This window comes from Hyaena hyaena, unplaced genomic scaffold (assembly GCF_003009895.1).
Source record: "Hyaena hyaena isolate Hyena2069 unplaced genomic scaffold, ASM300989v1 scaffold_1042, whole genome shotgun sequence".
In the NCBI taxonomy this organism is placed as follows: domain Eukaryota; kingdom Metazoa; phylum Chordata; class Mammalia; order Carnivora; family Hyaenidae; genus Hyaena; species Hyaena hyaena.
In genome coordinates this window covers 575,714-598,273 of record NW_024081668.1, presented here as the reverse complement: position 1 = coordinate 598,273, position 22,560 = coordinate 575,714, and the positions used below count along the sequence as shown (strand labels likewise).

Genomic DNA, 22,560 nt, shown 5'->3' with positions numbered 1-22,560 from the left:
GTGAACATGCAGCAGTTCAGGTTTATGGTAAAGCACAGCAGAAAGCAGGCACCAAGGCTCACTTCCTTTGGTCAGCATCCCCATTCTTTTTTTTAAAATTTTTTGTCTTAATCTTTTTTAAATTATAATTTATTGTTAAATTTGCTCACATAAAACACCCAATGCTCATTCCAACAAGTGCCCTCCTCAATGCCCATCACCCATTTTCCGCTCTGGAATGGCTTTTCCCTCTACAGCCCAGAGGATCCTCAAACCACACTACCTGCTCCTGGGTCTCCACTTTCCTTCCCCCATTAGAGCACTGCCAAGTCCACTAGACACAATCCTGGTAATGGCACAGACTTGTAAAAACTCAGATTTTGAGCTCTGCTGCTTATAAGAACTTGCAATAAAAGTCAGTCCCTCTCCTTTTCCCAGTTAATGGTTTTGGGGAGAACTGTTCTTGTGAAATTCCCAATGTGCACCTACACTCTCTCTCTGTTTCTTTCTTTCTTCTTCCTCTCTCTGCAGTGAGGGCTCCCTCCCGTATACAGCACCCACAGCTTTTCTCTCCCCCAAATCAACTCTCTGCAATTCCTACATTCCATGATGTGGTGGCTTTTTCACCTCTAGTTGTGCAGTTTTTCTCTCTCAGACCTCAGATAGATTTCTTATTCAAAATGACTTGATATTTTCTAGCTGTGCTTGAGGGACAAAGCAAATGTAGGGTCTCCTGACTCCTCTGCCATCTTAGCTCCTTCTCCACACTCCTGAAAATCTATCCCATAAAACTAAAGACACAAGTACATTAGAGTGTGTGTGTGTTACATCATTGTTTATAGGACCAATGATAGGAAGTTAATGCATCAAAATAGAGGAAAAACTGAGTAAATAGCGTTAAGCAAACAATTAAATGGCTAAGAGAAAGAATGTATTAAAATTTATAGTCGTTGACTTTGAAGGACTCCGTTAAATGAAAAAATCATGATAAAAGGAGTCTGTTTTGTGAAAACTTCTCAGTGAATACTGTGATGGTGTGTGTGTGTATAAATATATAATTATTAGGGTTGGAGAACAATATAGAATGATATACATTAGTTATTAATATTCTTATTTAATAGAGTGTGAGGTGGTTCTGGAATGAAAGATGAAGGAGTGAAGGGAGGAAGGAAGAGTAAGTAAAGAAAAAGTAAAGAAAAGTGAAGAAAAAAGTGAAAGATAACTTCCATAGAGAAAGCATGTCTGTTTTGACACATATGTGAACTGTGTGTGTGTATAAATTATATGTATACAATAATGCAAATTACATACTGAATATAATATACATATGAATATAGACATGTCTTACTGAGAAGGTGATTACCTAAAATTTAATGATTTTTATCTTAGGATAGTGGGATTTTGGGTGATTTATATCTGTTTATACTGTGTTGTCTAAAAATGTTTATAATAAACAAGCACTGTGTAAATAAAAAAGACGATTAAGATATTTTCATCATAAAAATACATATTGCATAGAAAAATGATTTTACTTTGAGATATAATGCTAAATGTAAAGGGAAGGGCAAAGAACTGATGCAGTTACCAACTCTTATGGTTTCCACCTTAAGAGAAATAAGATGGGCTGTTTGAAGTTTCATGTCCACTGAAGAATAATTTCCACATTTTAGTTATACTATAATATCTATCCTTTGAAGATATTGTATTTTAAAAACGTATTTTAATTTTAATTTTTGTTATATTTTATATGTAGACTTCTTTTGCCTGTATTTGCAGTAAACCGGTGAACATGAGTTAGACTGAAAGGAGCTTCCCAGAGCAATCTCTATCAAAATAACACCATCATTCTTCACAGAGCTAGAACAAACAATTCTAAAATTTGTAGAGAACCAGAAAAGACCCCAAATAGCCAAAACAATCTGGAAAAAGAAAACGGAAGCTGGAGGCATCACAACTCTGGACTTCAAGATGTATTACAAAGCTGTAATCATCAAGACAGTATGGTACTGGCACAAAAACAGACACTCAGATCGATGGAACAGAATAGAGAACCCAGAAATGGACCCACAAACGTATGACCTACTAATCTTTGACAAAGCAGGAAAGGATATCCAATGGATACAGATATTCTCTTCACCAAATGGTGCTGGGAAGACTGGACAGTGACATGCAGAAAAATGAATCTGGACCACTTTCTTACACCATACACAAAAATAAACTCAAAATGGGTGAAAGACCTAAATGTAAGACAGGAAGCCATCAAAATACTCAAGGAGAAAGCAGGCAAAAACCTCTTTGACCTCGGCCGCAGCAACTTTTTACTCAACACGTCTCCAGAGGCAAGGGAAACAAAAGCAAAAATGAACCATTGGGACCTTAACAAAATAAAAAGCTTCTGCACAGTAAAGGAAACAATCCACAAAACTAAAAGACAACCAACGGAATGGGAGACAATATTTGCAAATGACATATTAGATAAAGGTTACTATCCAAACTCTATAAAGAACTTACCAAACTCAACACCCAAAAAACAAATAATCCAATGGGCAGAAGACATGAATAGACACTTTTCCAAAGAAGACATCCAGATGACTGACACTTGAAAACATGTTGGATATCGCTTATCATCAGGGAAATATAAATCAAAATCACACTGAGATACCACCTCACAACTGTCAGAATGGCTAAAATAAACAACTCAGCCAACAACAGATGTTGGTGAGGATGAGGATGAGGGTCTCTTTTGCACTGCTGGTGGGAATGCAAACCGGTGCAGGTACTCTGGAAAACAGTATGGAGGTTCCTCAGAAAACTAAAAATAGTATTACACTACGACCCAGCAATTGCACTACTAAGATAGGAGAGCTGTTTTGAAGGGGCAGATGTACCCCAATGTTGATAGAAGTGCTATCAACAATAGCCAAAGTATGGAAAGAGCCCAAATGTCCATTAGCAGATGAATGGATAAAGAAGATGTGGTATGTGTGTATATATATGTATGCACACACACATATACGTATATATGTATGTATGTGTGTATATATGTGTGTACACACACACACACACACACACACACACACTGGAGTATTATTTGGCAATCAGAAAGAATGAAATCTTGCCATTTGCAACTATGTGGATGGAACTGAAGGATATTATGCTAAGCAGAATTAGCCAAAGAAAGACAAATACCATATGACTTCACTCATATGAGAAATTTAAGATCCAAAAAACAGAGGAACATAAGAGAAGGGAAGCAAAAATAATATAAAAACAGGGAAGGGGATGAAAGACACTCTTAAATATAGAGATCAAACAGAGGGTTGCTAGAGGGGTTGTGGAAGGGAGGATGGGCTAAATGGGGTAAAGGGCATTAAAGAATCTACTCCTGAAATCATTGTTGTACTATATGCTAACTAACTTGGATGTAAATTGAAAAATAAATAAATTAGCTAATTAAGAAAAAGAAAAAAAAAAGAGCTTCATAGACCCTTTTCAGAGATCCTCCTGACCTTTTTATTGCTGTGTCCCTGTAGACCATGAGCTATAGTTAGCTGTGTAAAAATAATTCATTTTCCTCCTCTTTTCCTCCTCACCTCTCCTTACTTTGCACACACTGTTCTCCAGGTGACTTAAAAATTTTTTTTTGTCCTTATTATTTATTTATTTATTTTTAAAAATAGTTTATTGTCAAGTTGGTTTCCATATAACACCCAGTGCTCAACCCAACAAGTGCCCTCCTCCATGCCCATCACCCACCTTCCCCTCTCCCCCACCCCCATCAGCCCTCTGTTTGTTCTCAGTATTCAAGAGTCTCTCATGGTTTGCCTCCCTCCCTCTCCCCCACCATTTCCCCCTTCTTTTCTCCCATGGTCCTCTGTTAATTCCTCCTAATCCTCCTATACGTGCACACATATGATATTTGTCCTTCTCTGCCTGACTTATTTCTCTCAGCATAACNTCTCTGCCTGACTTATTTCGCTCAGCATAACACCCTCAAGGTCCATCCATGTTGCTACACATGGCCAGATTTCATTGTTTCTCATTGCCATGTAGTATTCCATGGTATAGATAAACCACATCTTCTTGATCCATTCGTCTGTTGATGGACACTTAGGCTCTTTCCATGTTTTGGCTATTGTTGAGAATGCTGCTATGAACATTGGGGTACATGTGCCCCTATGCATCAGCACTACTGTATCCCTTGAGTAAATTCCTAGCAGTGTTATTGCTGGGTCATAGGGGAGTTCTACTGTTAATTTTGTGAGGAACCTCCACACTGATTTCCAGAGAGGCTGCACCAGTTTACATTCCCACCAACAGTGTAGGAGGGTGCCGGTTTCTCCACATCCTCGCCAGCATCTAGAGTCCTCTGATTTGTTCATTTTAGCCACTCTGGCCGGTGTGAGGTGGTATCTCAGTGTGGTTTTGATTTGTATTTCCCTGATGAGGAGGGATGCTGAGCATTGTTTCATGTGTCTGTTGGCCATCTGGGCGTCCTCTTTGGAGATGTGTCTGTCAAGTTTTCTTCCTATTTTTACACTGGTTTATTTGTTTTGTGGGTGTGGAGTTTGATGAATTCCTTATAGATTTTGGATACTAGCCCTTGATCTGATATGTCATTTGCAACTGTCTTTTCCTATTCCATCAGTTGCCTATTAGTTTTATTGATTGTTTCCTTTGGCCCGGGTGACTTTTTGAGCAATTAATATCTCTCTTGGTCATACCCACCTCACAATTAAAAGTTTCATGAACTGTCAATTCCATGAGGGACTGGAATGTGATTTATTCACCTTATTTGGTTCATTTCCTAGGTCTGTACCTGACATATTAAAGGTATTTATTAAATGTTTTTGATAAATAAGTAAACAATAAATAGTATAATAAATATAATAGTTCTGCAAAGAGACTAGATACAACTTCAACACGGTTTATTTCCTCCCACAAATCCTCAGATGGCAAAGTAATTCCCACATTCTCTCTCCAGAACCAAGAATTCTGAATGAAATGATGCCTGTGAGCTTTTAGATCCTGATTCTTTCACATGCTATGGAAGGCAGCTTGCTTTATAGATTCCTCAAGGAACCCAGGAATTGTGGAGAAACTGTTCCTTAGGATACAGTTCTAGGAAATTTTTCTAGTACAGATGACATCATCATCATCATCAATAAATGTAACAAGAATACCAAAGAGTACACAGTGAAAATAAATATTTTCTTTCCTCTTGTATCCAAGGAATCCTCCATCCTCCCTTCCCATATTCAACCACTGTTAGCTTTCATATCTACCCTTTGAAAGATATTCTATCCTTTAAACACACACACATATACATTTATAATTGTATACGTAAATGACAGCTTATGTATTATACATCATTTATTCACTTAACAATATAACATGGGTGGTTCCATATGTGTGCATCTAAAACTCCATCATTTAAAAAATGCTATATCAGTTTCCAATGCATGGGCACATCATAAATTATCTAAACAGGTATTCATAAATCAACATTTAAATAATTTGGTTTCTAGAAATTTGGTATTACAATGCTGCAACCATAAATATTCTTTTGCATGCATATTTTCACATATGTGGGATGATTATATGTGTAGACTAAGTATTTAGGAGTGAGTGCAACTGTTGGGTTAAGGGATACTGTGTATTTTGAATTTTGTAAAATTGTTTGCAATTTGTCCTAAGTAGGAGTGCACCAGTTTACACTTCTATCAGTAATATATATATTTCCCCCTCCTCTGATGAAAGACGATTTGATGGCTCCACATCTGGATGGCAAAAATTATACTTTCTCATAGTTTGTTACATTTTTCTTTCTTTAAGAGCAGCTTTTTAAGAAGTAAATAGATTTTTCTCTGCATTATATAGTTATTACCAGAGCAAGTCACTCAGAATTTCCATCCCCCAGCTTCTCCATCTATAAAATGAGGGAATTGGATAGTCTCTCTCAGTCTTTTCTTGCTCTCTTGATTCTAGGAAAAGTATAAAGAGCCATGATGAATAAGCTCAATAATAGAATGAATAATTCTCAGAGTGGTATTAGTTACTAATTTTTTTTCACCTGAGAAAATAGGAAGGTAGGCCAATTACCCCAAAAATTTTTTTACCAAGGTCATAATTTTTATATTCCGAGAAATTTCTTCAGGGCATGTTTCATATCTTTGTTCCTCAGACTATAGATCACAGGATTAATTAGTGGGGTTCCTGCAGAATAAAACAGAGTCACAAGTTTCTGCATCCCAGCCTCATGCTCAGATGTTGGGCTCAGATACATGACCATCACTGAACCATAGAACAGTGAAACTACGGCCAGATGGGATCCACAGGTCGAGAAAGCTTTTCTTCGTCCAGTTGCTGAAGGGACTCTAAACACAGCTCTCAGGACTAGACCATAGGACCCCATGATGCAGAGGAATGGAATAAATAAGAGCAAGGAACTTATGATAGTCCAAAAAACCTCCATTACTTGGGCTCTGGCACAGGTGAGTGCTAACAGGGGACCTGGATCACACAGGAAGTGGTCAATGATCCTGGATCCACAGAAGGACATTTGGGAAATAATAATGATAGGTACTGGGAACCAAAGGAAACCAAGTACCCAGCAGCTGATCACAAGATTGGTGCAGAGATGTCCAGTCATAAGAGTGGGGTAATGTAGAGGCCGGCAGATGGCAAGGTACCGATCAAATGCCATAATGGCTAAGAAAAAGCATTCTGTAGAACCCAAGGAGAAGAAAAAGTAGAACTGGAGAAAGCACCCAGAGAAGGAGATGACCTTCGTGTCAGAGAGGAAGCTGGCCAACATGTTGGGGACAGTGGAGGTGACATACCAGATCTCTAGGAAGGAGAAGTTGGCGAGCAAGATGTACATGGGGGTGTGGAGTCTCTGATCCCAGCGCACAGCACAGATGATAGACCCATTGCCCATGAGGGTCAGGAGGTAGACAACAGAGAAGAGCACAAAGAGGAGGATCTGCCCCTCCCTGGAGCAAGGGAAGCCCAGGAGGATGAAGCCAGTGATGGTGCTGGAGGTGTTGAGGGTATCTGAGATTTTCATGTGTCTGGAAGCTGTGGAAGAACCCATAATTACTGTATGTTCCTGGAATAGCAGAGGGACTTTATTCTCTTTGTCCAAAGAAGAAACTGAGATTTGTTTATTTATGAATTATGGAGTTAATATTGATTGAGTGTTTACTCTTTGCTAGGTATTTTTCCTAGATACTGGGGATATAGCAGTGAACAAAAAAGATTAAAATCCTTATCTCATTTAGCTTATCCCAGGTAGGAGAATGCAATGTAGACTGACATTATTCTGTATAATTCTCTTTTTCTCTCCTCTTTAAATATACTGGGTTCATTCTCTTCTTGAAAAAAATGCCTTATTAAGAGTAGGCTGAGGTTATTTCCAACAGCAGTGTCATGAAGATGACCTGGGATAGAAGGGTTTCTGTAATTTCTTTTTTTTAATGAATGGATAAATGCACTACCTTTAGGAGCTCCATGAGCGGTCACCTAATGCAGCTGCTTATAGGCAGGTGCCTTGTTGGGTCATGTGATTCTGGAGCAAGAAACATGTGGGACTTTGGATGTCAGCTAAAAAATTGTTTGACATTTGGCTACATATCAACCTGTTGATTGACTCTCTTTAATGCCATCGTCTACCGTATTATGGGTAAATCAAGTGTGCTGGAGAAAACACCTGAAAAAATATCACCTAAGGCGATTTGGATTGACATCCTAAATACAGAATTAAAATAAATAGTCTGACCATATTGGAAGAGATCTGTTCTCTGGGGTAAGGATGCACTGGTGTGCTGAAAACACGCACCACTTTTTGGGTCAAGTTTGTTTAGGACATTTACTTGATTCCTATGGCAAGAAGTACTCATGTGTCCCATAAAAACTTTTAAGATCCTAACCATCTCTATCTCAATATCTATTTCCACAGGGCTTTTCTGGCTTCAGTTAGGGTGGTAAGGGATGGGGAGATGACTATAGTGTGAGCTCCATTTTCTGTCTGCTTTGCTGAGCTTTTAATTTGTCTCCCTGGGAGCTCAGGCTAAGTTCCAAGTGATTATATATTTATTCTCATAAAGGGGCACTGAAAGCAAGTGTTATTTAAAAATATCCTATTTGTAAAGCAACTCGCATTTAGAGTAAAAGTATTCATGGCTTTTTGCCTTTGTTGAAGAAAAATATTTTCCCTAATTTGCCTGTCTCTGTAGAAAGTGTTAAAACTAATACTGGAGTCATTTGGTACACTACTTACTCACAAACAGCAGAAGGCAGGATGTGATATAACCAATGAACTTAGGTTATTCAGTCTCAGAAGTTAAAAGAAAAATTCTATGAAGCTTGTAAATATTAACTTACAGATAGAATATCTGGATTTGATCAATTCAAGAAATCTGTTGCTTAATTGTGATTGTGTATTTTGGTTTGGATTATTTTACTGGTTTTCCTTAAAACTCAGTTTATACTTGGTCATCTATTCGAACATCTTACTACAGGAAATGTAGATAGTTTGAGTAAATTTTTGAAGGCTTTCTCTTTTTTCTGTATATTTTAATATCACATCTCCTTTTCTCTTATCCTTCATATTCAACTCAGTTACAAATTCTATTTGCTCTATTTCTAAAATTCATCTTGATGAATACTTTTCTCTCCTTCCCCTGTACTTCCTTGTTCAAACTACCACTATTATTTCTCTGGATTACCACAACGGCCTTCTGAATTATCTCTCTTCTTCTTGACTTTGCTTCCTTACAACCCATTCTCTACACAGTAGCCATATTGACCTTTTAATAATGTAAATAAGGTCATATCATTTCTTTGTGTAAAAACATTCAGTATCTTCCCCAATGTAGAATAAAATCCAAGCTCCATCTTAGGGTGCATGAGCCCCTGAATGATTTGGCCTTCACCTACTTCACCGGGTGTTTTCCCTTCCTCTTCCTCTTTTCCTCCTCTGCCTTTCCCTCTTCCCTCTTCTTCAGTTCATGGGCTTTCTTCCTATACTAGAGTAAGCCAAGTCTGTCTCTGTCCAGACGCTATTGCTCTAGGGCTTTTGTTTGTTTGTTTTTGTTTTTTGTTTGGAAATGTCATCTGGAACCCATTCTTCAGTATCCATCACTAATATTCTCTTCTTTTGAACACCCTAAGTTACTTCCTCTGCCATTCTTTTGTTCCTAAAGTGCTATTTATTCTCTTTTAGGTCCTTATCAAGATCTAAAATTATTTTATTTCTTTACTTATTTGTTGTATTTGCCAGTTGAATAAAGTCAGGAACTGGTCTGTTGAATTCATTGTTTGATTATAGTTGTGGCATGTAGTAGGTGCTTAATATATGGTTGTGTATAACTGCTTTTTTTTTCAACAAATATTTTTCTATTATAAAATATGCACATCATAGAATACTTTGGTAAATGCATGAATTGTAATGAAGAGAATAACAACTTTTAAAATATCTATTAATAGAAAATACTTTGGGGGCACCTGGGTTGCTCACTTGGTTAAGTGTCAGACTTTTGATTTCAGCTTAGATCATGATCTCAGTTTGTGATTTTGAGCCCTGAGTCAAAGGCCAGTCTGTGCCGACATCGTGAGCCTGCATGGGATTCTCTCTCTCCTGCCTCTCTGCCCCTTCCTTCTCTTATAAACAACACAACAACAAAAGCAACAACAACAATAAGAACAGCGATATTTTGGGATAAATATGTTCCAAGGGTTAAAATGATACTATTTATTTGAAAGTGACTTTTTTACCAAATGAACCTAAAAAGTTATGTGAGGAAAATTTGCAGGAATGTATTATTTAATAACTTCTATGTATTATTTTTAGTTACTAGAATTCTGATATAGCTTTCAGGGAATCCATTTGAAAGGTGGTTATGAGAGACTGAATTTTCTTGGTAATTGAAACTATTCTATTTTAAGTGATTATCTCTTTACCACTAAAAGTGTGAGTGGCAGAGTGGAAAAGTAGAAGGACAAGGGCCTAAATTCTGTTGAATAAAAAAAGCCCCTAATTATCTTGCTTTATGGATCTAGCACAGTTATTTAACATCTCTTAGTTTCTTGAATGTAGGATGGGAGCTGTAGTACATAATTCTGAATCCTGTTTATTTCTGAGATGTTTGTTGTTATTCTAGGAACACTCAGATTGTGCAGGATAGTTAGACTTACAATTCTAGAAGTGATATATAATCCTGAAATGAAAACCCTTGCTGGGCAGTGTGTTAATTACATATGAAGATATACAGGACAGCTTCCTGGAAGGATGGTTTTCCAGGTAAAAGTCTGACAAAACTGTCCTGAAAAATAGGAAGGATATAAAAATATTTTATGCTAAATCTAATGAAATCAAATGTAGGTGAAGGTAAAGGTATTTACGCTAAACTGTTTTTCAGTTAGTTCTTAAGTGTAGAAAGCAGCTGCTGTGTTAACTGTCAGTCTAGGTTGGCCAGGTCCCCCTGAATGGGCCTCAGAGGATGGTGTGGCCAATATTGTGGTAACATGAACACAGGGGTCTCAAACTGTATCTATGCACTCAGGCTGCTTGGACGGAGAATTAATAAGCCAAAGAAGCTTCACCTTTTCACTTGTGAAATGAGTATTCGGTCTGGAATCATCCCAACTTCTGACTTCTGGATGCTAATTTAATGATCTGGATATTTTTCACTGATACGTTCTTTTTCCCTAAAACTGGTCCCAGAAAACAGTGGAGTGCAAGTCTTGGTATATTCACTAGTTAAATTCTTTCAGCAGTCAGTCCAGATAATTCCCCTGTGAATGTAAGCCTCTGCCTTATGCCTAGGAGAGGCTGTTCCATGGAAGACCACAGCTGGGTTCAAATCCTGCCTTGACCACTTTCCAGCTGTGAATGCTGGACAAGTTATTAACTTCTCTATGATTTGGTTTTCTTTTCTGTAAGGCAGAGAGAGTGAGGGTACTGACTACAGAGGGTGTTTTGAGAGTTAAATGAATAATATTTGTAAAATGCCTGTCAGTCAGTTAGTGATATAAAGCTCTCCAACCCACTGTATAAACTTTCTTGAAAACCCTTGAAAGTAAGCGTACTTATCCATTGCTGATACGTGGTTGGTAATTGTGGCACAATAGATGTAGTACTGGATTTGAATGTGGGAGCCCAGGATTTGAATTCCAGCACTTATATTGCATTGTCGTGGGAAATTCTACAAGCCAGTTATTTCATACCTCTTAGTTTCCCCAAATGTCAAATGGAGGTGATAAAGCCTTTCCCTGGGATAAAGACTGTCAAATGAGATAATGAAATGACAAGGCGGAACAACTTGTTGATATCTGACATAAAGTAAATATCAAATGTTTATGTAAAACTGTAGTAGAATTAGCAGGAAAGCTTTTTTTCATAGCTATAGATTCTCCAGCTATATTTTAATATTTCTCCCTCTCTACGCACTACATTACCTTCTTTCCTGAAGCAGGCAAGGAAATCCCAACTGAAACGTCTCAGTATCTTGTAGGCTTTTCTGAGAGTAAAAGTAGTTGCCTTAGTGCTAACCAGTCGAAGAGAAGGTGTAAAAATAGATTGGAATGGAGATCAGTGAATGTATGTGCTGTAGGATCTAGGAATTATAAGCTGAGTATGTCGTTTGCTCCTTGAGGATTCATTTATGTCCCTAGAAGGAGAGCAGTGCCAGGAGACAGTTATGTGTTAGCTATTCCCTTGTTCACTCCCTATCTTCTTTGGAGACCTTTGTGCTTTCATTTCTGTCTTTTTCCTCCCCAGCTGTGTAGGAAGTAGTCTCTTTTATTGGGTCTCAATCTCTTGGTGATAGCCAGAGATGTAATCAATAGTGAACAATCACTCACCAATCTGTTCAGAATATGTATCTTATGCTTAAGGGAAATTCTGTCAAACAAAACGCAAGATAAGATGTCAGTATTGCAGAAGTCAATTTTTTTGCCTTCTGATACATTGCTGTCAATTGTGAGTTCTGGAGAAACATCCACCACCCCCCCCCCCAAAAAAAAAGGAAAGAGGAGATTGGTTGGGGGGACTAATCAACCTTAGGTAAGGGGCTGTGGAATCACTCTTTCCAAGACCAACATGGCCTCCTCAGTGATCTTTTCTGTTCTTCTTTCAGTCAGAAGGTCTGAGTCACCACAGCTTCATTGAAGAATCCTGCTTCTCATGAGACACTTTCCAGGCCCAAGGATACTATTGGCCAAGGGGGCGACATAGCAGGGTCATTCTGCTGCTAAGTGCAGAGAAGCTCCCTTGGTTGTTGGGCTTCAATTTTTCTTTATCCTCAACAAAGGAGCAGTTCTTTTAGCACAGTCCATTGCCAGCTCGTTCATACTCTTTGAAGGAGTTTTCATCTTAAACCTCTCACACCCTGTTGAAGCACCATTGACGTTTTTCCTCCCCACAGTGTAAAACTCCCAAGTCTATAGTTTGGTCAATAAGGCCCCTGCAACACAGCTCTGCCCTATTCTCAAATCTTGCCCCTAAGAGTTTCCTGTTCTTCTTTCCCCCTCTGCTCCAGGCCTATTTACACGTGGACACACAGAATTCAAGTCATGTATCTGATAAGTGAGTCACTTTACCCTCTGAAAGGCTGAGAGGAACTTCCTGACTCTAAAAGTGGGAGAACCCACTTCTGTGGAGGGATACACTCAAAGTTCGAAATTCACATATCCACGTGTGGGAGGTTTACAAGTTAACTGCAGACAAGAGTATCCATGTGTTGCTGTGCTTGTTTTTCTTTCTTTTCATTTGCCATTCCCACCCCTGCTGGTACCTGTAATTAGATCCTAGAATACATTGATACTGTGAGCAGGTATGTTATGGATCAGATAGGATATTGTGTGCTTGCTTAGACACCTAATCACCATTCTTGATATTTTCATAAGAAAAACTTGTTGCAAATTTCGGTCAGTCCTGGGTTGAATTTGTATTTTCAGCAATTACTTTAAAAATACACATGTCATATGTGAAACGTGTCACAAAAGAGGATACAAAACAAAAACATCAGTGATAACTAAATCCACAGAGAGTTGATGATGTTTTATTTACACAGTATTCTCCTTTTCTTCCACATATCCAGTCAACTATTTTTATTTTTTTTATTTAAATTTTAATTAACATACAGTGCAGTATTGGTTTCATGAGTGGTTTTTAGTGATTCATAACTGAACATCCAACCTTTTGAGTTGATAAGTTCTTTATAAATTTTGGATACTAACCCTTGATCAGACATACATATCGTTTGCAAATATCTTCACTCATTCTGCAGGCTGTCTTTTAGTTTTGTTGATTGTTTCCTTTGCTGTGTAGAAGCTTCTTATCTTGATGAAGTCCCAATAGTTTGTATTTACTTTTGTTTCCCTTGCCTTTAGTGATGTGTGTAGTAAGACGTTGCTGCAGCTGAGTTCCAAGAGGTTGCTGCTTGTATTCTCCTGTAGGATTTTGATGGTTTCCTGTCTCATATTTATGTCTTTCATCCATTTTGAATTTATTTTTGTGTGTGGTGTAAGAAAGTAGTCGAGTTTCATTCTTCTGCATGTTGCTGTCCAGTTATCCCAACTCCATGTATTGAAGACACTGTCTTTTTCCATTGAATGTTCTTTGCTGTTTTGTCAAAGATTAGTTGACCAAATAGTTGTGGGTCCCTTTCTGGGTATCTTTCCATCCCATTGATCGATGTGTCTGTTTTCGTGCCAGTACCATACTATCTTGATGACTACAGCTACGTAGTATGGGTATATGGATTGATATCTGAAATTATAATGCCTCCAGTTTTTTTCTTTCTCAGGATTGCTTTGGCTATTTGGGGTCTTTTCTGGTTCCCTACAAATTTAAGGATTATTTGACTAGCTCTGTAAAGGATTTTGATGGTATTTTGATAGAGATTGCATTAAATGTGTAGATTGCTTTGGATGGTATAGACATTTTAACAATGTTTGATCTTCCAGTCCATAAGCATGAAATGTTTTTCCATTTCTTTGTGTCCTCTTTAATTTCTTTCATAAGTATTCTATAGTTTTCAGAGTACAGCTCTTTATAGAGGTTTGTTCCTAGGTAATTTTTTTTTTTGGTGCAATTATAAATGGGGTTGAGTCCTTAATTTCTTTTTCTGACCCTTCATTAGTGGCATATAGAAACACAACAGATTTCTGCAAGTTGATTTTATGTCCTGCAACTTTGCTGAATTCATGTATTAGTTCCTTGTGAACAGTGACAGTTTGACTTATTCCTTGCTGATTTGGATGCCTTTCATTTCTTTTTGTTGTCTAATTGCTAAGCCAAGACTTCCATTACTGTGTTAAATAGTAATGGTGAGAGTAGTAGGTCTTGTTCCTGACCTTAGGGGAAAAGCTCTTTTTCCTCATTGTAGATATTATTTATGGCCTTTATGATGTTGAGGTATGTTCCATCTATTCTTACTTTGTTGAAGGTTTTTATCAAGAACGGATGCTGTATTTTGTCAAATGCTTTTCCTGCATCTATTGACAGGATCCTGTGATTCTTACACTTTATTTTTTATTAATGTGGTGTATTACGTTGGTTGACATGCAAATATCAAACCAGCCCTTCAGCCCAGGAATAAATCTCAGTTAATCATGGTGAATAAGTCATTTAATGTATGGTTGAATTTGATTTGTTAGTATCTTGTTGAAAAGATTTGCATCCTTGTTCACCAGGGATGCAACAAAGAGCTTCAGTTGGAGTCTTTCTGTCTTTGTCTGGTTCTGGAGTCCAGGTAATTCTGGCTTCGCAGAATGAGTGTGGAAGTTTTCCTTCCATTTCTATTTTTTTGGAATAGTTTGAGAAGAATAGATATTAATTCTACTTTAAACATCTGGTAGAGGGGCATCTAGGTGGCTCAGTCAGTGGAGCATCTAACTCTTGATTTAGCTCAGGTCATGATGTCACAGTTCATAGCATTGGGCCCTGAGTTAGGTTCTGTGCTGACAGCATAGAGCCTGATGAGATTTTGTCTCTCCTTCTCTCTCTCTGTCCCTACCCTGCATACGTGTTCTCTCTTTCTCTCAAAATAAACAAATAAACATTAAAAAATGACTGGTAGAATTCCCCTGGGAAGCCATCTTAGTGTACTTGTTTGTTGGGAGACTTTTGATTACTGATTCAATTTCTTTGCTAATTATGGGTCTGTTTAAATTTTTTTCGTTTTTAAAAAAATTTATTTATTTTTTACAAATAGTTTATTGTCAAGTTGGTTTCCATATAGCACCCAGTGTTCATCCCCACAAGTGTCCTCCTCCATGCTCATCACCCCCCTTCCCTTCCCCCCACCCCCATCAGTCCTCAGCATTCAAGAGTCTCTCATGGTTTTCCTCTCTCCCTCTCCCCCCACTACTTTTCCCCCCTTCTTCTCCCCCATGGTCCTCCATTAAGTTCCTCCTAATCCTCCTATACGTGCAAACATATGGTATTTGTCCTTCTCTGCCTGACTTATTTTTCTTAGCATAACACCCTCAAGTTCCATCCATGTTGCTACACATGGCCAGATTTCATTGTTTCTCATTGCCATGTAGTATTCCATGGTATAGATAATCCACATCTTCTTGATCCATTCGTCTGTTTTGGCAATTTTTGAGAGTGCTGCTATGAACATTGGAGTACATGTGCTCGTATGTATCAACATTCCTATATTCCTTGGGTAAATTCCTAGCAGTGCTATTGCTGGGTCATAGGGGAGTTCTATTGTTAATTTTTTGAGGAACCTCCACACTGTTTTCCAGAGGTGCTGCACCAGTTTACTCTCCCACCAATAGTGGAGGAGGGTGTCCATTTCTCCACATCCTTGCCAGCATCTAGAGGTATCTGATTTGCTCATTTTAGCCACTCTGGCTGGTGTGAGGTGGTATGTAAGTGTGGTTTTGATTTGTATTTCCCTGATGAGGAGGGATGGTGAGCATCGTTTTATGTGTCAGTTGGCCATCTGGATGTCCTCGTTGGAGAAGTGTCTGTTCATATCTTCTGCTCATTTCTCCACTGGGTTGTTTGTTTTTCGGGTGTGGAGTTTGGTGAGTTCTTCTCCTCCCCTCCTTTTTCTTCCTGAGCATTTACTTAGAAAACTTGTAATTAAATATTTTTTCTGTCTTTGAAATGTATGTAAAATTAAAAAAAAAATCTAAAAGAGACTCTTGCAAACTTTGACTCAGAAATGTCTTTACCAGGGGCCTAGGAAGTCTCTTGATATATAATCATCAAAGTGGATAATACCTCTATCTCCCATTTTCCATGGAAGCTTAGGACCCTAGCTTTGGTGGCCTATCTTCTAAGTTGCAAAACAATGTCAGGTAACATAGATATGTTTATTTTTCCTTTGTATGAAGCCAATTAGCAAACAAAGATGGCCACCCCAGTCATCAGGTGTATCTATGGTGAATTATGTATGACAAAGTGTGCTGTCAAATCTTTTTGAGAACTGGTTACTGTTTGTCTTGAGAACATGTATGTAAATGGATTGTCTTCGTTTGGCTACATAAAGGAATGAGATTTCTTTATGTCTTTGCCATCTCTTAGCAGATTGTCTGTGATTCACGTATTCTCTTGCTTTAATGCTTATTCAATAAAAAAAAAAACTGTTTCATTCTCTTCTACTTTTGTGAATAGGTTTTCTGTCTTAGCAGGAGAGATTTTTAATTCTATTTCTCCAACAAATTCAACTCAGTTTTCAATTTATGATTCTGTTATTTGTAAAATTTGAGATCCTATATAGCCCTATAAATTCTAGAAAAACTGTATGGTGCATAAGTTTCAAAAACAATATAAACAATTTTCTGAATAATGTCAGTTAGTCTTCTTTTTAGCTAAGAAATTAAAAACAGCTTCTGTCCCCCAAATTTTTTAAACCAAGACTCTTGCTTTTATGTTCTCAATAATTTCTTCATAGCATGTTTCATATCTTTGTTCCTCAGACTATATATTATAGGGTTGATAAGTGGAGTAACTACGGAATAAAACAAAGTCACCACCTTCTGCATCCCAGCCTCATGCTCGGATGTTGGGCTCACATACATGACCATCACTGAGCCATAGAATAGTGAAACCACAGCCAGATGAGACCCACAGGTGGAGAAAGCTTTTCTTCGTCCAGCTGCTGAAGGAACCCTCAACACAGCTCTTAGAACAAGAGCATAGGACACCACAATAAAGAAAAAGGGAATAAATAAGAGCAGAGAACTTAAGGTGGAGCTAGTTAACTCTATTACAGGGACTCTAGTACAGGTAAGGGCCAACAGGGGACCTGGATCACACAAGAAGTGGTCAATAATCCTGGATCCACAGAAGGACATTTGGGAGATGATGATGATGGGAATCAAGAACCAGAGGAAACCAAATACCCAGCAGCTGACCACAAGATTGGTGCAGAGATGTCCAGTCATAATGGTTGGATAGTGTAGAGGTCGGCAGATGGCAAGGTACCGATCAAATGCCATAATGGCCAAGAGAAAGCATTCTGTAGAACCCAAGGAGAAGAAAAAGTAGAACTGGAGAAAGCACCCAGAGAAGGAGATGACCTTCGTGTCAGAGAGGAAGTTGGCCAACATGTTGGGGACAGTGGAGGTGACATACCAGATCTCTAGGAAGGAGAAGTTGGCGAGCAAGATGTACATGGGGGTGTGGAGTCTCTGATCCCAGCGCACAGCACAGATGATAGACCCATTGCCCATGAGGGTCAGGAGGTAGACAACAGAGAAGAGCACAAAGAGGAGGATCTGCCCCTCCCTGGAGCAAGGGAAGCCCAGGAGGATGAAGCCAGTGATGGTGCCGGAGGTGTTGGGGGTGTTGGAGATATTCATGTGTCTGGGAGCTGTGAAAAGACCAAATTATTGAAAGTCTGTACAGATGGGGACCCATATATGTATTGAAACCACCCTGTGGATTGCAATAAACACTTAGTAGTTACTATTTGTCTCATCCTGGAATATTGTTCTGACTTAGTCGTTAGGCTGAGAGACACAAGAAGTCAGTGAATGTCAGTGCATAGAGATATTTCTTTGTTGTGAGACACATGGAATCATGCTTAATTCATAAACTTATAGCTTAATCATTATACATAAACCTCCATAGTAACTATCGCTGAGGTCAAGAAATAGACTATCACTTAGACCTTAAAATCCTCCCTCATGCTGTATCTCAGTCACTATCCTCTGCCTTTCTATTCCTCCGACTGTAACATTCTCCTTTCCTTATGGTAATCACTTCTTTGTTTTTTAAAAAAGTTTTTAATGTTTTATTTATTTCTGAGAGAGAGAGAGAGAGAGAGCACGAGCGTGAGCATGGGAGGGTCAGAGAGAGAGGGAGATACAGAATGTGAAACAGGCTCCAGGCTCTGAGCTGGCAGTCAGCACAGAGTCCGACATGGGGCTCGAACCCAGGAACCGTGAGATCATGACCTGAGCTGAAGTCCAAGTCTGACACTTAACTGACTGAGCCACCCAGTCGCCCCATCACTCCTTTGTTTTTATTATAATAAGAAACTACCCATTTGTAAACAAAAGTATTTGGTTTTACTTGTTTTTCTACTTTACATAAAGGAAAGTATACTTTTAGATGGCTTCTTTTGTTCAACAGTAAGTTCATGAAATTCATGCTGTTGCATGTATCTGTAGTTCTTCCATTTTCACTTCTCTATACTATTACATTCTATGAATAAGCCACAACATAGATTAATTATTAGCTATCAGGAATAATGCTCTATGAATATAAAATTAATTTTTCCTGGTTCATACATGTATGCATTTCTATAGGCTGGATAATAGAATGTGTGCTCTTTCAACTATATTAAACTCAACAGTGTTCCATCATTATTGCGCTATTTTCCACTTGCAGTGATAGTACATGAGAGCTCTAATTGTCAACAGCCTTTTCTAATGCTAAGGTCTTTATATACCAGAGCCTGGGGAATGATGTATAGAGTGCATTTTAATTGCCTTTCCCCTTTTTGTTTTCTTCTAGTGATATTGGACTGGGTAGTTTTCCTCCTGGAAGTATTTTTTTTCCCAGAGTAGATGGTTACATCAGAACAGGTCTGCTCTCAAGAGAGAATAGTTCAGAAGTGATTAAAAAAAGAAAAAAGAAAAAAGAAAAAAACTGTCTCCAAACTTGGTTTATGAGAACACTGTAATGCATGATGTACTTCACAGCCACTTCTGGGAAGTTTGTTATCCATCTTACATGAACATTGAGTCTTATGATCAGTCTTTTAAATAAGACATTTCTTTACTGTTTGCCTCTTCCAAGATAGAATTCTTTAAAGTGACTCACTCAGAAGCATCTTACTGAGCAGAAAGTTTCAAATAGAACTTTTTCATAGGCTCAACATCAGTTTGCGTAAGTTAGTTTGCCAGAAGTGACTGAGAATTAGCATAATGCTTTGCACTTAGACAGCTCTTAATAAATATTCATAAAATAAATGAATAACACACTTTTTTCAGTTTCCAGAGGGAGATCACACCCACACAGCTACTTGTGGGCAAAGCTGATTCAGATTATGCGGCCTTGGAGCAGTAGACCCTTAGGACTAATGGAATCACTTTTCTGTTTTGAGGTAGTTAATGAACTCATTGATTCTATTTAGTAATGCAATCTACCAATTTCAGGAGTAAAAGATTCAAATTGTAGGAGATAGCTTTAGCTCACTTCTACAGTTCCCCAGCCGTCTAGGGTAGATAGAGTTGAGGGATAGGATGAACATTAATTTGGTTTTATGGAACTAGGTCTTTGAGAATATGACCACAAAATCCATTGGTTTCTATTCCACCTATATACACTGTGGTACCTGATACTATTGATCCAATGTTAAGGTACATGTAGCAAGAAACTTGAAGAGTAAGCTTTCATTGTTTTGCTTCCTTCTAGTCACTGCTTGGGAGTGCTTCAAGGCAGAATGATCTTAGAAGGTTATATATTTGCATAATGGCTATATGTTTTTCTGAGTTAAAAAAAAAAGTTGTTAAATAATCCTGCCCTCAATCCTAGGTCTTAGTTATTATAGCCTCTGTAAATTGGGCATGCCCAAGGAACATGAAAAATATCTATTTCCATTATCTGGATTATAGTATCAGTTAAACAATCAAGTTAATTTTGAGAGTTGGCATAGTTATCAAAGAAGTCTGACAGTGGTCTATTGATGATAGTGTATTTTTGTGTTGATTTGAGAGGAAGATTTGTGATAGGAGACCAGCAAACTGAGTAATAATGTGGAACTTATAAACTATGTACTAAAGCCTCCCTTTTGGAGCCAGATCTAATTCTGGATTTCATATGATTTTCATGACATGGGGGACTAATGTGGTCAATAAAATTTCCCAAGGTCCTGCTATTTAATATCTTAACTGATATTACATTGGGGCTTTTAGAGTCTCAGCTGTGGGAGGAACAGGTTCTGGTTCTTGTACCATAAACTTACACTTTCTAAATGCCTTTTCCTCTCTGATTTTAAGAACATGTGACTGGGGACTGATACTAAGTTTCAGATACCAAATATTCCAGTTTTTGAAGGCGAACTTAAACATAAAATATCTAATATACATATGCATAACCTAATACTGTTCTCATTCGGGATGAACATATTCAGAATGTGGTCTTTTCTGAAGCAACCGTTTTTCTAAATGCCCTGTTCTTTGAATGGGGTTGTTAACAAATGTTGGAGCCATGACAATACATTAATTGCTAACAAATGGATGGAGTGACTCAAAATAAAATTTACTTTAACATGTGAAAGTCACTTACAGACTTTAAATTCCATAAAGTTAAAAAGAAGTCATTTTTAGGTATACAGTTTTAGTACCAACTCAGAAAAGTCCATTCAGTTTTTAGTAGGTCAAAAGAATTAATACTAATTGTGGTTGGGGCATATGGAATATGCCAAAAGTGTTTTAACCAAAGTGTGTTGTAGGATGTTTTTAAAAGTTTATTTTTTGTAATAATCACTTTGTCCATCACTTCAAAATATTTGAAAATATTTTTCAAAAAAAATATTTCCAGCACTTTGAATGGCTTAATGTTTAAGGACTTACTTTTCCTGGTTTAGTGTAATATTACATCCCTTCCTTTCTTTTACACCTCACATCCAATTTATCAGCAAGATGCTTCTGTTTCTATTCTATGACTCACATCATCCACTTCTCTTTGTCTTCACTGTTGTCTCCCAAGTTCAAATGACCATCTTTCTTCCTTGGACATCTGTAGAGGCAACCTAACAGAAGTCTTTGTTTCTACTTTTGTTCCTCTACCCTCCATTTTTCAAGCAGCAGCATATTACTCCTTAAAAATGGAAACATCAGTCATGTTAGACTTTTGAGTAAGACCATCCCCTCTCAGAGCACTTCTGTGTCAGGAAGTCTCACAAAGCTGTTCTAGAAAATAGGAATGACCAGCATCATTTTATGCTCAATCTGATATATTTAACAGACTGTATTGCTACTCACCTTTTATCACTTAGCTCATTTGTACAGAAGAAACTATGATGCTTACCTGCCAGAAGTCTTAGCTGGAGCCTTCAAGAGGGGAAAAAAAAAAAAAAGACTAACCTCTGGGGGTCGATTCCCACTGTAGATATGCTGTGAATATCACTGTGTTTATGACTCAAGGCAGAGTTAGTGGACTCAGTTAATTAGCAACAATCATCTTGTTTGGTTTACTTGTTAGATTAGTCAACCTAAGAAAGGTTGAGATAGACCAAGTGAGTGAGCCAGGTCATGCTATACACAGTTGGAGGAAGCTATTTCCTATTCTTGGTAGGTCCATGTGTTGGCCCTCTCTCCAAAGCCAGTCCAGAGATGTCTCATGACAACTCAATTTCCTCCTTTAGCTACTTTGTATAGTTTCAGTGAGGGGGCTGTCACATCTGCAACACTGGTAATCTGTTTCTACAAAATACTTAAAAGTAAGGATAATTTTCCCAACCAGAATGAGTGGCAGGCTGGTTTGCATAACAGAAAAAATAGTGGATTTAGAGTCAAGAGCTTTTTTTTATTAGTCATAGGAAACTAATAATGTTACCTTAAAATGGGCATAAAAATGCCCTCTTTAAAGGGCTGCTGTAAAGATTATTGAATGAGATAAATGCCTGTGGAAGTACCTGGACCATTGCCTGACCAGTAACAGCTTAAGAAATATTGGTATATGTGTATGGCTGTAGCAAATTAGAAGAGAGCTGTGGGTAAAAGCTAGGAGATTATGACTTTTGCTTTTCTCCACACTTCATAACCTTATTACCTGGATCAGCAAAGGGAATTCCAAACTGAAGCTTCTCAAATTTTCCGTTTGTCTTAGAGAGATGGCAGTAATCAGAGAGGAAAAAAGAGGTGGAAGTGATTGTGCTAAGGATCCTTGATTTTGTTTGTGGAAGGGTGGAGGGATTATAAGCAGAGCCTGTCAGGAAGTAGGCCCTGTTTTTTTTTTTTTTTTTTTTTTTTTTTAATCCTTGAGGATCCATTTACTCCCTCTAAAAGGAAAACAGTGTCAAGAGACATTTCTGTGCTTATTACTCACTACCGTTGGGACCACCTTAACTTCTGTTTTGCTTTTGTTTTTTTTCTGTAATA

At 37.9% G+C, this 22,560-nt stretch overlaps 2 protein-coding genes across 2 annotated transcripts; both read right to left on the bottom strand.

The window, feature by feature from the left end:
• Window positions 1–6,112: 6,112 nt before the first annotated feature.
• LOC120223747 (olfactory receptor 11G2-like) lies at window positions 6,113–7,075 on the bottom strand. Its single transcript, XM_039221975.1, has one exon. The coding sequence runs from the start codon at window positions 7,073–7,075 to the stop codon at window positions 6,113–6,115; it is 963 nt and encodes a 320-aa protein (XP_039077906.1).
• Window positions 7,076–16,872: 9,797 nt separating this feature from the next.
• LOC120223743 (olfactory receptor 11G2-like) lies at window positions 16,873–17,820 on the bottom strand. Its single transcript, XM_039221970.1, has one exon. It carries the CDS (start codon window positions 17,806–17,808, stop codon window positions 16,873–16,875), a length of 936 nt encoding a protein of 311 aa, XP_039077901.1. The 5' UTR covers window positions 17,809–17,820.
• Window positions 17,821–22,560: the final 4,740 nt, after the last annotated feature.

What these genes read in the sequence shown, in the direction of transcription:
- LOC120223743 (XM_039221970.1), bottom strand. Translation starts at nt 17,808, where the DNA reads ATGAATATCTCCAACACCCCCAACACCTCCGGCACCATCACTGGCTTC.
- LOC120223747 (XM_039221975.1), bottom strand. Translation starts at nt 7,075, where the DNA reads ATGGGTTCTTCCACAGCTTCCAGACACATGAAAATCTCAGATACCCTC.